This window comes from Lonchura striata, chromosome 3, assembly GCF_050655825.1.
Source record: "Lonchura striata isolate lonStrDom1 chromosome 3, ASM5065582v1, whole genome shotgun sequence".
Classification (NCBI taxonomy): Eukaryota; Metazoa; Chordata; class Aves; order Passeriformes; family Estrildidae; genus Lonchura; species Lonchura striata.
The window spans coordinates 67,112,256-67,130,557 of record NC_140705.1 but is presented as its reverse complement, the minus strand read 5'-3'; the positions used below and the strand labels follow the sequence as shown (position 1 = coordinate 67,130,557).

The window sequence follows — 18,302 nt, the reverse complement described above, 5'->3', positions numbered from 1 at the left end:
ATACTGTAAAAATAGTTGTGTGTTTTTAACTTCTCAGTTAGTAGATTGTTTCTTTAATTTCATTTTCTATGACCATTTATGCCATAATCCATAATCTTCTGTAGGTAACCTGTAGAAGGTTTTTAAATTAAACAGCATCAAAACAGGTAAAATCTTCTGTTTCAAAACCAAACCAAAAAACTAATTTATTTTTCCCTTTGTGCAAGCTGACTCCAAATATTTGACCATAAAAAGCACTGGAAATGGTTGGACCATGTCCATGACAAAAAGAAAAATGGTTTATAATCAGGTCTAAATACTATCTAGCAGATAAAAGAATATGTATGACATTGTTAAAGACACTTGAAATATCTGGACTTTACTGAACAGTAATATGCAAAGGAAGTATTTTTTTTCCTCTTATGAAATGTTTTCTTTAAATTAATTCAGCAATCTTAAGATGTATTTGCTAGACTTTAAAGAAGACTATCATATATTTCTTATTCATATGAGGATCTAAACACTGAATTTGTCAAGGAGGAGTAGTTTGCACAAATGATCCACAATCTTCAATGTTTTTGCAAAAAGTCTCTGCTAAACTGGTCAGTTATGTTACTGTGTGAAATCTTTGAGGGAGAGATACAAATCAAGGTGGGATATTACTGTTGCCTTGTTGCTTTTAAATGCCATGCCTCTAGAGACCTAGGAATGGTTTGGTAATCCATTAATCCCTGGACAACCTAGAATGGGAGGTTTTCTATTACAACAAAAATATATCATGGCTACCAAATGATACCTGACCTTCTCTTCTTGATCCTATCAAACTTTCTGCTTGGATATTTTAAAAAATGTTTTAAATCTTTCGAGTACTTAAAGTATTTAGTATTTTTAGTGTTCAAAGTTGTATCAAAGTCATTCAGGATGACACTGAGGAGTGGAGAGTAGTAGCATCTATTTACTGCTCCTGAATAGCCTAGGGGGGCAAAAGTCTCAGAATTCAATCATGAAAACTTGTTTCTAGACTTCTTGCAACTTCCAGATAATCTGAGCTGATACCTAAGCTTGCACATGTAGAAGAAAGATACTTAGCTCTTATTGGCTTATTCAAAAAAGATACTTGAATTCAGGTGCATACTAACAAATATACATTTCCTCACAAATTCCTCACAAATTCACCAGAAATGGGTTATTACATGAATGGTTGAATATTTTCACATCAAAGTTGAAATTTGCATGCAGACATAAATCTCTTGTGGAATGAATCCACAATGTGCAGTGATCAAAGCAGGGGTTCTGTAAAAATGGAAATTACACGCTTCGATCTGCCTTCAGATTGCAGTTAAATTCTTTCTGTGCTTCCAATCCAATCCTTAGGCTCAAGACATTGTCAGTCTTTTCTGTAGTTAATGAAACTGAAGAATAACTACAAACACCATTGCTCTTTCCCTATTGCATTTGGTACAAATATTTTTGGGGACAGCACCAGCAGCATCCTATCCTGAATATGAAGTGAAAATTTCAACACCAGACTGAAATACCAGTCCGACTTCTTAATAGCCTCCAGATATGCAAAATGCTTTGTTTAGACTTTCTTTTTCAAAGAAAAGTGACAAGATAAATTAAAAACCATTTGTGTTAAAAGATTTCATGACCACAAGAGGAGTAGTAGTAAAATTTAGTAATACACTAAAAATACTGTGTATTCTGATAGCTTAATTGTTGTAATGAGTTCAGTGAGATAGAATGGCCTGTATCAATAACAATAATGTCTAAACAGAGTACAATTTTTAATAGAATGTGTGAAATTATTTCAAAGGGGTTCTTTTTCTCTGCATTTACTTTAAGTACACCATCAGATTTACTAATGAACCTGTGGAATCTTATGAGTTGCTAGAGCTAGTAAGTGCCTTATCAAATGTCTGAACAGGAAGAATGTTGTATGATACTGAGAACATTCTGACAAAATTCCAAATGTGAACCTATTCTTTTGAAGTCAGTGCAAGTAAATGAGTATTGATTATTCCTGGCCAACACTGACCTTAAAGGCACAGAAATAAGTGCCCAGAATACGTTAGAATTTTATACTGAGATGTGGACTGTAACCTTGGACTTAGATTCATCAGTAATTAGATAGCAAATTTCATGAGTGGATTTCACCATTTGGTAAGGATGGGTGTTTGATTTGTTCTTTGTCACTGAGAAACTTAAACTTGTAGAAAATACTCATGCAGGCAGTATCAACAGTTTAAGGGTATTCTGTTCATGTTAGTTATTTTTTAGCAAATATACTAAAAATCATGCAGTGAGATCATGCTTACTACAATGTCAGAAGGAGGCATTGGTACACCCAGAAAAAAAGTCTTCTGCAGATATTTTATTACTGTCTTAGAAAACTTTCAGTGATCATTATTCAAAGGTAAATTTCATTCCAGAAATATCCTTTCATAAAATTTTAAAAAACCTCAACAGAATACCCACAATGTAGAGGACAGTTATTATTAAAAAAAAGTTTCATAGGCATAACAATAGCAGTTCATTATAGTACTGCTGTGTTTTACCATCTAAAGATGCCAGTGGTGTACACAGGGACATGCAGATATAAATAATCTTCATGATTCTGTAAAATTTTGCTAATGTGCTCTTTCGCAGTTTGGAGTTTGGGCTTATGTTTGTATTAATTATTATGCTGACTGCTTTAAAAGAAAAAGGACTCATTCAAACTTCTGTGCTTTCTTCCCTTTTGACTATCAAGGTTATTGTCCGTTTTCAAGTGTTTATGAACTCTATGCCTTGGCAGTTTGTAAAATTTTTAGAAAATAAAATCTCCCCTACTATTTCAGATTAAAAGAGGAAGTCCCAAGGACTTCTAGAAGCATGCCATGTGCCTGTTCCGAGATGAATAAGATAGAAATTTGGGTTTTTAAATAATAAATATCCAAAGGATAACATTTATATACCACTTTTTTTTTTAAGGTAGAAGACCAAAGAACAAGTAGATCCTCTTACTAACAAATCAAGTGAGTTTGTCTCCATCTGTTGCTCCTAGATTTCACAGCTCTCCAGGATTCCCACTTTAGCCTTTTTGACTTCAGTGACATATAGTTTGTTAAGCAACTTGATCTGCTTTTGATCTCTCCTGGCTGTCAGCAATGTTCCTTGATGCAGTCATGCCAAGCAATGACTTCTGTTCCTATGTCATTCCACAGACGAAACTTTAGCACTTGCCACATGACTTAAATCAACTCACCATGTAAAGAAAATTGGGCATCCAGGGTCACAGGAGCAGTGTGTGACACTCACTGATTAGGACCTCTGTTATATAACTATTAGTATCAGTAGGTTTTTCTAGACACTTCAGAGTGCTTCAGGTGGAGCAGAAAGATGTGGTAAACATTTATTAAATCAATCAAGATTCTAACCCTCTTTGCTCTGACGCTCTCTTAAGCCAAAACTTTAGCTTAGGAAAATGTTGGATTTCTGGCCCAAATCCACAATGGATGTGGATGAAATTCTTCCAAACGTATTTAGTTTAGGAAAGAACTAGAATAGCATTGAGAGTTATAGGATTATAGCAAGTTAAACATGTTTAGAAGCTATTCTTTGGCTACACATTACATTATAGCCTTACAACATTAAGTTTATTATTGCTAATCAGAAACTAATTCATCACTTGTCATGTATTGCAAAACTTTCACTGAAGCTCAGCTAAAAGGGAATTAGAAACAATGTCAGGCCGAAAGTAAGTCTGACTAGGAGAAGAGATTAATAGCACAATGAAGTGCAGCTTGCTATGAAATTTAGTTGAAGTCAGTACTTGTTTATGTGTCATAATGTTGTATTTATATATTTGATTGGAAACTGACTACAAGCAATAATTATGATAATTAATATTACTTTTTTAGTGATGCTTTCTTTTCATATTCTGAGTGTTTACAATTCATTGAAAATTCTCCATCCAAAAGATGCTAGGCTGTGTGGCCCAGTACATCTCCCTGATTTGGCATAAATGTGACTGAGAATGTTTATAAAGTGTTAAGCATTTGCAGAACACTTTGTATTTTAAAACTATGTTCCAAGAAAAGCCCCATGGTATCTTGGAAAAATAAAAAACATTCCCTGTTTTTTTTTCAGTGCTTCTTACAGTCACCTAAAGTTACCTATTCAGTTTGGACCTGCTAGTTGTAGAGCTCTTAAGTGCTCTTGTGTTTAACACCACCTGTGTGAATAAGAGAATTGGAAGCACCATCTTGTGCTGCAAAAACACTTTTAAAGGTTGTGTTTGGGATGGTGTCAAAGGCAACTCAGTGAGTTTGGACAGCAATAGGCTTGTCATTCCTCTTGCCTCAGTAAAGGTTACCCTCAATACTGAGAAAAAGCTCCCAGCCCTGAGAGTTCCATCAAACTGTAGTTTGAAATGGAAATTTCCACTTCATGGTCAAATCTGTGTCTGGGGTGAAGGGATTACTTTGCAAAATAAGATTGTGTCCACTATTAGTTCTTTAATAAGTAATATTAATGCTTTCAGACCAAAGTTTAAAAAAAAAATGCAGCATTCTATTTGCCTCTCTCTCTCACAAACACACATGTATCCTTGTATCTTTTCATATTCTCAGGAATGTATTCCATCACAGTGTGGTATTGCAGCTTCAGTTAACAAAGTTGAGCAGCCTTAATCCATTCAGGGCCCCACCTGAGGTGGAAGAAAGGGAAGGGATTGCTCTTCTAAATTTGACTGTCCTCTCCTAAAGGAGGAGAGGGACAATCTAAAGATTGATAGATTTTCCAGTTAAGGAAAGGCCTTGAGCCTAATCTGGTGATCTGTCTTTTAAAAAACTAAAATTTGGTGAAATAAAGGATATTCTAAGAGATTTCCCAAAAATTTTTTTTTAATGTGCTTGTTCAGTGGTATTTCAAGTTTCAAGAGAAGGTGGAGATGCAGTAGAGAGCATTGAAATGAGAAAAAACAGTATTCTTTGGAGTTTGAATTCATTGCATCATCAAAAGCATTCAGAATTTGAAATTTTTGTTTTTGTCATTCTCTGTCAAGAGTTTTGCTACAAATGCGAATGAAGATATTTCCCAATTAAGAAATAGACCCTTTATTTTTCTTCTATGATCCATAGATCCATATTCTGATGAAAACGTTCCTTCAGTTTTTTATTAAAAAAATGCCAAATCACTCAAGGTAATTAACAGTAAAATAATATAGCAACAGTAGTGGTTTGGGTCAGTCCTCCAGTTATCTCTACCACCTACCTCTACAGAAATAGGTATTTTTAAAAAAAATCTGTACATTTGCCTACTCATTAACAAGTGTATATCCACAAATTCTATCTGTTATCACTGAAAGGGTTAATTGCTGCAGCTAGGTCGCATGCAGATTCCTAAACCTAAACCAGATGTAAACTAAAGCCAGGCTTTCAGTCAATCTGTGAGTCATATTTTACTGTCCTTAAAACTCCAAACAAGGAGCTGTCTATGGAAGCCCTTGAAGACTCGGCAGTTCTTAGTGTAAGTCATTACAATTCCAAAAAAAAATAAATAAAAGAAAATTAAGAGCCCTTTCTGTATTTGTGACTGGGTTCATCAGAGTTTGTCTTTTGATGAGGCCAGCATTGTTTCTTTTAGATAAAGTCTAAACTTTCTTCTAAAGTCACAGGTTGCAATTGTAAGGAATCCAGAAAGCACTGAGGAAGTTGAGAAAGTAGTGATAATGTTGTTCTCTAGTTTTCAGACAAGTAGGACACAGGCACATCTCCTGTAGAAGTCTGAGTACTCAGAACCTTAGAAAATTAAGGACATAAGCTTTTATGGGAGCTTTGAAATTAACTACAAGTAGTCTGGCAAGTCTTAATTAAAGGTGTGGTCTCAAATATCTTAAACTATCTTGAAAATCCACCTGACTTCTAGCAGTCTTCTATAGATAAGTGTGCAATTTCTGAATTAGTTAACAAAAGCAGCGTAGTGGAACTGTTAATTACTCATCCAAGCTAATTCATTAGTCTGCTTGCTTCTTGCTTTTTTTTTTTTTTTTTTTTGCCTTTGTTTTTTTCTTGGTGGGTTGGGTTTTTTATTGTTGGGTTTGGGGCCTTTGTTTGTTTGCTTTTATTTTTAATTTTTATATTTTGGGGGTTTGAAAACTCCTGTTGCCCATTGTTATCTTTGCCAAATAAAATGCAGTAAGCCTGAGGGGCAGCTGGTCATCTGCTCACCCATTTTGTTCATATAGAAATCTTTTATGTTTAGAGGAGATTTGTACTTCCAGGGCCTAAAATTTAGCATCCAGCAGAACCAGAGGGAAAATGTGCATTAAACAGATAGATATTCTGAATGTTGAAATTTTTTTTCTCCCTTTCAGAAAGGTAAATTTGATAATAAGGCTGAGTGCTTTTTACATTACTTACCACAATCACTTACTAAAAATTTTAGTGCACAGCACAGATTGTTAAAGCACAGATTGTTTAGTCACTTTCCTTTTCCATATAGATGCTTCTTAAATTATATTGGATGCTGTGAACCTTTGTTTTTAGAAAACTGACCTGAAATAAAAAGAAAAGAAAAAAATAGGATGAGCAAGCTAACACAATAGCTTAAAAATGCAATTTTCATTTTAACACAGAAATAGAGAATGAAATTAGTTCTTGGGATACTGGATACAGCTGAAGTCACTATTTGTTTAAATCTCTAAACTGGTTCTAGGCACAAAATTTCACATCAATTTCCATATCAAGGGCATTTGAGACATCTGACTATGTATGGGCAAAACAGCTATCAGTTTAAATTGCCCACAAGAATCCATTTTGATTGCTTCTGTGAAAAATGGTGTACAGTTCTCTGCAGCATATGATCTTGAGAGGAGATGAAATTAGATGTACTATTGGTTCTTTCCATTGTTTATATACTGCTTATAGGTTAAAATTGGTTTAGAGGGCTGGAGAAAAGGTGTCTCTGCCCTTGCCAACTTCTGTTTAGGATTTGAGATTTTTGGAAGGTGCCAAGTGCATAATTTGAGAGTAAAGGATACCAAAACCTTCACCTTGCTTCAAAGCAACAAAAGTGTCTTTATTCCTGCTTGGGCAATTCAGTCTTGTGGCATCAGTTTCTGCCTTGTGCTTGGCTTTTGTGACTGCCTATATGAGTCTCATTTGTGGTGCCTTGAAAATCTTTCAATTCCTTCACTATAAGAAAATTTAAAATCTGCTTCAAGTAAATGGAGTTTTAAAAATATGCTAACTTTTTCTAAGTTTTTCAATTGTATATACATCTGCTAAAATGAGAGAATAACTAAATGTGAAAATAGGGAACATAAGACCAAGTTTTGAGTCATCACAGCAGATCCCCTTTGCCAATCTATTCCTTTGATATTTGGGATGTTTAGCTGAGCAGCTTCATGGAGATAAATGTGTTTAAATATGAAGCTGAAGATAAAAAGTATTAAATTTAGAAGGCTGTTTGTATTCTCACATACTTTTTCCCCCCATGTTTTTTCCTCCATCTTGATTAGAAGTTACGAAATACCCTTCTGACACAAGCATTTACCCAGTATCTTATTTCTTCATTTGGGAAGAAATACTGGAAACTGGTATTTTGTACTACTTTCATTTGATAACTAACTTTTTCAGTTACAACGAAAAATAGCAATGGTTCATATGAATAGTGGGGCTTTATATTTAGTGACAAATTACAGAAAAGAATAAATGAGTGCTGTATCCAGCAAGTTGTGCAGGGAGACTGCAATTCCAGTCTTGCTGATCAGGAGAATTTAGAAACCTAGGAAGAGCTTACAGGACTGTTTTAAATTATTTACACAGTGTTTACAATTCATGAATAAGATAAAAAATGGACCTGAACTGTTATACTTCTGAACTTTAGAGATTTTAGTATTTTCACAGAGCAGAAAAGAACAAAAATTACTCCACCAAAAACTGGACAAACAAAGTATCATTAAATGCACATCCTTTCCCACACCACACATATGTGCACAAACACATCAGCTATGGGAGAGCTTTCAGTATCTGAGCAGTTAAGTAAGAGACATTTCATTTTGATAATCAATATTGCATGTTTTGTTGAAATGGGTATGGGCTAAGATTTTTGGTGGGTATGAGTCTTCATAATACACTCCTCTCACATTGGTTGAGAGATCAGGGACTCAACTAAGCTGCAGACATTCAAGAGTATAATGCTGTATTGCTCTGAAAAATATTTAATCCATATTCTTGAAAAAGGTATGGAATTTCAGTGATATTAAACGTTATGGTAGGTTCTATCATCTCTTTCAGCTCTGACATCTATTTCTGCATAAGAGAAAAGAATAATTCAAATTCTGTATATTGCCGTCAGAACAGCTCCTTTTGCAGAATAGTGCATAGGTCCTCTATTTCTTCTTCTGTCATATGTTGTAAGAAAATTCATGCTCAGTTGTATCCCCTCCCCCATTTCACATGTTTTGACTTTGTTTAAAAACTACAGGCTTCCCATTATATAATTATATATTATATGACTATATTGGGTGGATGTTAGTTTTTTTTTTTTTAATTTCTAATATTGCTTCATAAGTAGATTACCAAAGTTGGCATATTCATCTTTCCCCTAAAAGCCTGCTGGGTTTATTTCTATTTCTCTCTAAGCTTAAAAAAAAAAAAAAAAATTACTTGTGGTTCTCACGCTGGTTTTACTCCACTTGTATGGAGTTATTAAAGTCAGTCTGCTTTTCAGTATATGTGCATTTTAAATATTAGGGTAGTGCTTTTTTGCTATCTCAAAATATTTTCTAAACCTTTAGCAAGTTTTCTGTCTTTAAAGAGATAGTAATAATTATTTTTTCCTAAAGAAAACCTGGAGGGTAAACAAGGAAATGCATGTTTTGGAATGTGTGCACTTGAACTGGAAATTCTGAGATAGAATCTAGCAGGATTCATTTCTGTTGAATGATAAGAGCTTATCACAGCCTAAAAAGATTTCCTTTATGGTGGAAATTGGAGTTTAACATTCATCTGAAATAATAGTCTCAGGTCTTCTCTTAACCCAAATTAAATTATCTTGGGTAGTTGGTGGAAGTGTGATGGTACCACCTTACCCACAATAATCTTTGTGTCAGGGCTGCTTTAGGCGCTCGATTCTCTGTCTTGGTTTTTAGTCCTGGTTTTAGTCTTCTGAAGACTAAAAGAAGCAAGTTGTTGTTCAAATTCTCTCACAGAGTTCAAGTAATGAGTATTACAATCTTTCACTTTAGTCCTTTTTCTCTATTCCTTTTGAACAATGCAGAATTCTTTACCATATCTGTGGTTTTATCAAGTATCAAGCCCTCATCTGGCTTAACTTCCTAAATTAAGGTCATTCCTACTATTTGGTGCAGGGTTTGCATCTGAACCTTATTTTGATTCAGGCACTATTACCTGGGGGCAGGTATATCAATACAGCCTGGAATCTGAGTTTCTAAATTTGTTCTCATACAATTCTAACCCTTAAATTTGTCTTTCACCCTCAACACCATTGAATGCTTTTGTTAATTTTTTGCTACCACTTATTTAAACTCACAAGCTGACCACAAATTATTTGCATATAAAATATTTTACTGGGAATGTGACTGTTCTGACTCTGTTATCATAGTGTTTGTACTTGTAGTGTGTTTGAGACACATATTCCAGTGGGTTCACTGAATATGAATTAAAGTGTCTTTTCTTACAGTATGCAGATCCATGCTATGATGTATCATCCTAAACTAATCTGTTACTCCAATTTCAGCATGTGAGACAGAAGCAGCAAAAGTTTATCAGCTATCACTAGAAGAACACCTACAGCCCTTCAAAGACAACATGGAGCAATTCATTAGTCAAGGTAAATAATGAAACGTCACTTAACCTTTTCATGACATTTCAAAGGAAAGTTATGGGAACAGTGTTTATACGTTGTGGGAAAGGGACTGTTTATTTTGGCATCATAGAAAGACATGGATTAGTTTGATCAGATGCCACACAGTTCTAACAGATTTGCAAAATTATTCTCTTGTACTGTAGGTGACTCATTCTCTTTTGCATGACAGCAAAGACAAATGCTGTTGGCTTGAGTGTGTGATCTTCTAAGTTCAACATTCCAGTAGAAAACAAATTTAGAGCCTTTGTTGCTTGAAAAATTATTGAAGCTGGATTTGTTTCATTAACTTAATTCCAATTAGATAATTCTTTTGTGTGTGCCAAAAACATGGAATAAGCATGACAAAAGTAGTTAAACATTTTTTAGATATACTGCAAATCCACATGAAATATTTGGATGCAATTAATGAATAACCACCGCAAGAAAAAATATATTACAAATATCCAGGATCAACTGGCATCCTGAGTATTAGTAGAAAAACACTTTAAAATTAATAAACTATGGTTTACTAGACCTTTCTTTGACAAAATTATAGGAAATCTGGATAACTTCAGGTTTTTACTAATGTATGTCACAGAATCTCTTGAAATTATACTCTGCATTGACCAATTTGCTTTTTAATACAAGTCAGAATTCAATGCATCAGGGTCTAAACACCCTGATGAGTACACCAATATAATTTTAACATTTTGCTGCTCATTCTTTGATATTTTATATCTGCTCTGCTTTGATATTTCCTCTTATAATTGAAGACCTGTTGTCTCCTGAATAGGCATTATGGGAGAATTCTGTTTCTAGGGCTGATTCATCAATTCACTAATGTAGAGCTACCATATCTAGAAAGAGTTATTAACTGAATGTGCTTTGTGTTTGAGAGGCCTGTCAGATATGCTTGTATGTCTTCCTGGTTAGAGTATCCAAGATTACTATCTATCCAAATGTTACTAGTGTAGTACCTGTAGAATCATAGAATGGTTTGGGTTGGAGGGGACTGAGCCAGGCTGCGCATGTGCTGATCCATGCTCAATTACAAGGAATAAATTGAGCACACCCAATATTTTTAATTGTCAAATATGGACTGATGTTTTCTAAGACAAGTGCCTACTAGCCAAACCTGGCAAACAGGATGTTGTCTCCAGCACTAATAGGTATGAACCAGTTTAAAACTGGATTCTGGTTTTGTATATGTCATAATTGCCATTACAGTAGTGGTATGATTGAACATGTAGCAAGTGTTTTGCATTAGGTTTATATTATAGTTTTTATGTATAGATAGGAGACATTCAAATCACAAGTTTGTATGATATCACTGTTGGCATACTGTAAATCATGTCTTTTTAACCTTATTAACAGAGTAGGAAATCAAACATGGGGATTATCCCTAGAAGCATTCAGGGCCAGCTTGGAAGGAGCTCTGAGCAGCCTGGTTTAGTGAAAGGTGTCCCTGACTATGGCAGGGGGGTTGGAACTCTATCTTCAAGGTACCTTCCAACCAAAACCATCTGTGATTATATGATTGTGTTTCAGCAGACAGTAAAATTTTTTAAAAGTGTGTTTTTGCTTTTAGCAACCATTTTTTTTTTAAGTATCTAACTTTAAACTTATTCTTATTTTATGATTTCTGGCTATACTTTCCAGAATATAGTTTTATATGTGTTGTATAGTGATCTGGTTTTGCAAGAATATGCAATTTCCTTTGTGATTATATGTCTGTACTTTAGGAGAGTGAGAAAAACTAAAAGAGAAAAGGATATCCATCCCATCCATTAAGATGTTTGCAATGTTCCCATATTAATAGTATATATTGTTGGGTGGTTAACAAAAGGAGAAATGCATAATGTCAGTAAAAATATTACTGTCTCATTTTGATGAAAATAATTGGAAATTAGTATTGTGAACGCAGTAAAGTGTGACTAAATAATTTCTACATTTTTTTATAAAAATGTAGGATCTATTATGCAGAATTCTGCCCCAGTGTAAGAAAGACAAAGACTAACATATAGCAAGAAAGAATCCCTGGTTAAGTTCCAAAAATAAAGTAATTTAAATACCTTTCATTATGAAATCCTTTGTTTTTACTTCATGGGATTGAATTCCGACTTGAAAGAGGCCATGTTTAAAGCAGGATTTCTTTTTCCTGTTCAGTGTTTGACAGGCTTTTGATCTAGATATTTTTTCTAGGGGCTTTTGTTGTTTGTGTAGACATAATCGATGAGTCTTTTCAGCTAGACTGCACACGTGATCATTTAGAAAAACAGAGGGACAATTCTTGGCACCTTTTGGAGATTTTTGTTTATATAACATATGCTCTGGGCAAAGAAAAATCAAGCTTTACATTTTTATCTTTTCAAGTTCCAGTTTCTCTAAAGACAGAAAAAGTTTTAACTTATAATTCAGATGAAAAGCATTTTTCATAAGGTTGAATAATTTGGCATGTTTATATGATGCCTTTCAGAGTAGATAACTTGTGTGCATAATGGGACCTAAAAGTTCAAAGGAGGTAGTTACTTACAGCATATTCACTTATGCATATTGCAAGCAGCTAAAATGGAAAATGGTTTTCCCATAGGCAAGAAAACTTGGATACCAAATGTCCTTGGCAAGGGGTTAGCAAGGCTATGCTTTATAAGAATAGTTACTGTCACACACAGCTAGATAACTTTCAGTTGTGTTACTGCAACTAGTCTAGCTGATTGTTGCTAATGATGCATTTATAATAAAAAAAAATCTTTTTTTAATGTTAACACTTAGATTCATCAGAGATAGAACAAGGTTGTATATCACTAGCATGATTGTAAAAATGGTTTCATTTGAAAGCTAAAGAAGGGGAAGAGGCAAGAATGTGTTCAGAATAATGAAATTTTTAGATGGAAATGATAGTGGTATGTGTGATGAAGGCTGTTCAGTATTTGCCTTGCTATTGAAGTCAGTAGGCTAAACAACCAGCATGTGCATTAAAGTATGGAAATTTGTGACAGGATGCCAGTCCTTTCTTGAGAATTTATCTTGATCGTTCTTAAAATGATCAATATACTTAGCAGAAGATTAAATTACCTGTACTCTTCTTTCTACATTGGCTTAGTGGATATTGGCAATCATGATTTACCCTATGCACTGGTTTTTTGAGGGTCCGTGTGCTTCAAAACTCCAACAAAATCCTCTCAGTTCTTCCAGGTTCTCTTGTTTTCTTCCGTGTTTTCTCCTTCTTGTTTTCTTTTCATGTCTTCTTTTTGAGTCCACATACTGCAATCACATCAAATCATCAAATGTATGATATGGTTATCTTGTTCTTACAAATGTCAGGGTTTTTTCTGAACTTCTCCATAGCCATGCAATTTAAAAAGGGAAAAATTAAAAAAAAAAAAAAAAGGTGGAAAATCTGCTTCAAAAAAGGATATTGAAGAAAAGTTGTCAGAAAATACAAAACTTTTCAAAATTTTTTGCTATTTAGGTTTTTTTACAACCATTTATCTCAGCATTTCCAATGTGTAATATATAACTGTGAAATTTAGTAAAACAATTGTCCTTTTCCAATGAAAATTTATTCATACCAAACAGTTTAAAACAGGAATTAAGGATTTTAAACAGGAATTTAAAATTTACATATCTCCAATATAGCACGTATAGTTACATTTTCTGTCTTTGTGTTATTCCTCACAAGTTATGACAATTTGAATGAGAGAGACTGAAAGCAAAGCACTGCTTGGGAACCTTGCCTCCATTGTTCCATATGTAGCTGTGAATAGATAGGAATGCAAATACATGAGAGATCACATCCACCAGTTTAGAAAGTTTCAGAAATCACTTTTCCTCATGAAAATGAGTCTGAAATGACACAATGGGGAAATGCTGAGTGTACTAATTACCATGCAGTTTGTAGAGGAATTTAATTAGCAGTTAGTAATCCTTTAACCTTGTCCTCACTGGACATGTTAGCCAGCTCACACTGAAAGAATTGTATGTGCATGAACCACAAATGATTCATAGCCCCCAGGTTTTAACTGTGGGTAACTTTGCAGTCAAAAGCAGTCTCTGGGTGTCTGCTGTTGAGATGCTGTCTAGGCTGTGCATTCTTGTCATCTTGATAAAGCAGGAAACTTACTGCAGGAGGTAGCAACCATCACTCCCTCAGAATAGTCATTCTTTTTTGGGACGTGGGGAGTTTCAGTATGTTGAAATCACAGCTTTTCCACTGAGATTCTATAAATTTTGAAAATGTTTCAGACTTCAAATCTGAGCAAATCATCCTACATCATATTAAGAAGCCAAGCCAATATAATAAGTTTTAGACTTCAGAAAAAACATCAAGCCGTGGGAGAAGTACAAGGAGTTTGCAGAAGTAAAAACAAAAATTTCTGATGTTTGGCTAGTTCATTTTAAAAGCAATAAGAATTATTCCAGTGTGATTTTATGTTTTGAACCACAGAATAACCATTCAGTATTTGATTCCTTCTAGTCTTAATTTGCAAAACTGCAGTTCTGCTATTGTAAGTTAATACAACCATCAGGTTTTGTTCTGCTGGACCCAAGAATATAGACTCTTCTCCAGACATAAATTCTAATCACATCCTCATGATCTTACAGAATCCAAATCCTAAAACTGTCCTGTTGGTTGAACTGTCTGTAACTATCTCCTCCTTTTGCCTGAAAGAGCATTCAGGAACCCAGTTTCCAAACTGTTAGTAAAGGAATATATGAATCACAGTGAGTTCTGTTGATTGCTGTAGCTGCAATCAGGTAGTTGGCCATGACTTATTCTTTTAAGTCAAGTAGCAAAAGGCTGTGCATCATCAAATGATGGATTGTGAATGAGACTAAAGCATCGGACTGAATCTTGGATGTCTGGGTTGAGTTCCTTGCTCCAGAAATACTGTCGATTGCAAAATGAGTGCTGCTAGGGTATACTAATTCTGGCCTTTTCTAACCCAGAATGATTGATTGTGCAGATTCCACTTTTTTTAAATATTGTTTTTATAATTTGATGAATATAAGGCAGAACATAGCAGTAGTTCATAATTTTTCTAAAAATAATTTGAGGAAAATATGACTGAAACATGATTAGGAAGATATATGAATAAATGTGGTTATGTTTTTCTTAAAAAACAAGTATGGAACATTAAAAGGTTGGATATTAGTAATTTATGTGGAGCTACTCACTTTAAATACTATTATGATTACCAAAATATTCTCATTACTAATATCTAAAATTTTCTTTTTTCCTTTGAGAAGAAAATGTTGGAGGAATATGAAAGGCAAGCAACATAAATTCGCTACAACATAAGATTCAGGAATTCAACTTAAGCAGTTTAATTTTATAAATGTTTGCATTTTTCTGTTAGTATTCTTTTTGTTGAATTATTGAAGGAGCTTTTAAAACTTGTTCTTTGTGTCCTGAAAGTATTTTTTTTAATCTCACACTGACATCTTAATGCTGATAAATAGTTTAACATCAGCATGATATAAACTTGTTCCTACTTCAGATGTCAGCACCTCCATTGGTGTGCATTTTTGCATAATAATCCTAATTTGGATTGTATTGCATTTGCAACACTAGACAGGCTTCACTGAATTAGCCTTTCTTTGCTTCAAAGTCCATGAAAGACCAAACTTTTAGGCTGGGGTTGTCAGCTGTTTTATGCCTTTGGCACAGGATCTCATATAATCATTTTTGTAGGCATCACAGTGGTTTCAGACAGGTATGGTAGAGTTAAAAAGGTATTTTACCATCACATGAGAACATATCAATCTATGAGTATCACAATAGCATGACACAAGTAATCCAACTCAAAAGACTATGAAAAAAATGCCTTACAAAAAAAAAAGTTACTAAAAAACTTGTGGATTTGTGGGGAGGGCTGAAAATTCACATTTTAAATCTCTTCTCCAGTAAAAATGTAATCAAATAAGATTTTTTTTTTATGACATAGTTCCTGGGATGGAGAATGAAAAATAAGAGGATGTTAAAGCTTAAGAGCACGTAGGTCCTTCATGAGTGCTAATCACAATGGCACATGTTCTTCAGCACTGTGAAATCCAGGCTCACAGATGAACAGTTTTCTTGCTGGATCTTTACTGTACCTGAAGACATATATTTAGTCATAGGTATGCTGTCTAACTTCACATCTGTTTTCTGCCTAGTCCTGACCTAAGTGAGACTTTTAAGCAGTGTAGGATTTAAGATCAGTAGCAGGGAACATCAAGTGAGGAGCTCAAAGCTGCACAAAAAATACTATGTATTTTACTTCTGTGAATATGACATGACAACATTACAGTGAGTATCTGCTAAAAATATATAACTAAGTATGTTGGAGTGATTTGCTGGGGTTTTTTGGTTGTTATGTTTCAGGGTTTTTTTGAATTTGGGTTTAGGTCCAAATTTTCTCTCCCTTAATTCAGCCAACAGGAGATATCATCCTTGAAAGTCTCACAAATTATATAATGATTTGGATTGGAAGGGACCTTAAAAATCATCTAGTCTCAACCCCCTACCATGGACAGGCACATTTTCCACTAGACGAGGTTGTGCACAGCCACATCGAACCCAGCCCAGAACACTTCCAGGGATGGGACAACCACAACCTCTATGGGCAACCTGTTCCAATGTCTCACTGCCCTCACAGTGAAAAATGTATTCCTTGTATCTAATGTAAATGTACAGTCTTTCAGTTTGAAGCTGCTCCCCTTGTGCTATCGCTAAATGTCCCTGTAAAAGTTCCTCACTAACTCTCTTGTAAGCCTCACTTAGGTACTGTAAGGTAGTCCCAAAGCCTTCTTTTCTCTTGTCTTCACAGGAGAAGTGTTCCAGCCTTTTTATCACTTTCTGTGTTCTTGCTTCAAAAGGTTGCTGCTTAGGCTGGGGACCACAGAGCTGGACATAGCACCCCAAGTGGGGTCTCCCAAGAGCTGAGCAGAGGGAGAGAATCACCTCCCTTCACCTGCTAGCCACACTGCTTTTGATGTGGCCAGTTGGTTTTTGGGGCTGTGAGCATGCAGTGCCCAGTCATAGTGAGCTTCTCATTGACCAATGCCTCCAAGTCTTACTCCTGTTCTCAAACCATTCTTTGCCTAACCTGTGTTTGTACTTAACGATTGATCTGACTGAGGTGCAGGGCCTTGCAATTGGCCTTGTTGAACATTGTGAGGTTGACATAGGCCCACCTCTCAAGCTGTCATGGTCCCTCTGGATGTCATCCCTTCCCAACACCACACAAAATGGTGACATCAGCAACCTTGCTGAGTGTGCCCTCAATCCCACTGTCCATGTTGCAGACAAAGCTGTTAAAAGTGCTGGTCCCAAAACCAGCCTCTGAGTCATTCCACTCATCACTGGTTTCTACTTGGACATTGAGCTGTTAACTACAAGTCTCCGAGTGCGAACATCAGCCAGTTTTTTATCCACACAGTGTCCCATCTGTCAAGCCTATGTCTCTTCACTTTAGAGATAATGATGTCATATGGGACAGTGTCAAATGCTTTGTATGATTCCAGGCAGATGACATCAGTACTCTTCCATTACCCACCAACACTGGAACCCCATCATAGAAAGCCACCAAATTTGTCAGGCAGTCTTTGCACTTCAATGAAGCTATACTGGTTGTCACCAATAACCTCCTTATTTTCCATTTGCCTTAGCAGAGTTTTCAGGATAATCTGCTCCATGATCTTGCCTATCATTGACACTGAGACTGACTGGGCTGTAGTTCCTCAGATCTTCCTTATTTCCCTTTTTAAAATGGACGGTTGTGTTTCCACTTTTCCAGTCGCTGGAAACTTCACCAGCCAGCCACAATTTCTCAAATATGATAGATAGTGGCTTAGCCACTTCCTTTGACATGGATTAATCTCATCAGGTCCCATGAACTTGTGTACCTTCAGGTTCCTTAGTCTCAAACCCAGTCTTCTCCTTCTTCATTCTCTTAGCAGAGGCCTTTGCCTTCTGCAACTTTCGCAGTGTGGTCAGACCACTTGCTGATGAATACTGAATCAAAAGTAAATACCTTTTTATATACTATTAAGCTTAATTTTTTCTTAACTTTTAAGGAAGTTCAAGTTTCTGTCCTTGCATATTCAAGATGTGCCTCTATAAAGCTTGCTTACAATGTATGGAGATAGCACATAATTTGTATTCCTATTGTGTGAGGGTATAACATCATAAGGAAGTATAATTGGCTGGAATCAATATAAAGATTTATGTGTTTTTCTGATCATAGGTTTAAAAAAAGAACAACACCATTAGGGAAATATTCTGCATATTGGATGCTCTATCCCAAGTTATCTTCAAGAAATTGGGGTCTGAATGTTTAAATTTAAATTCTCTATTTAAATGTTCTCTCACCTGTATTCATAAAAATCTCAGAAAATGGGGGAGGGGGAACAGGTATTCTTTGTGCTTGCAACCTTTTATGAATTTATCTTAGGAAGTATAGAAGGATGTAAGACTCTTGATA

At 35.2% G+C, this 18,302-nt stretch overlaps 1 protein-coding gene across 2 annotated transcripts in view; it reads left to right on the top strand.

The window, feature by feature from the left end:
• FMN2 (formin 2) overlaps positions 1-18,302 on the top strand; it is a 162,496-nt gene that overhangs the window by 96,724 nt on the left and 47,470 nt on the right. For both annotated transcript variants that reach the window (XM_077782126.2, XM_085576737.1), the window contains one exon: positions 9,727-9,819. In XM_077782126.2, the coding sequence (XP_077638252.2) occupies positions 9,727-9,819 (93 nt within the window). The remainder of the gene's footprint in view (positions 1-9,726; positions 9,820-18,302) is intronic.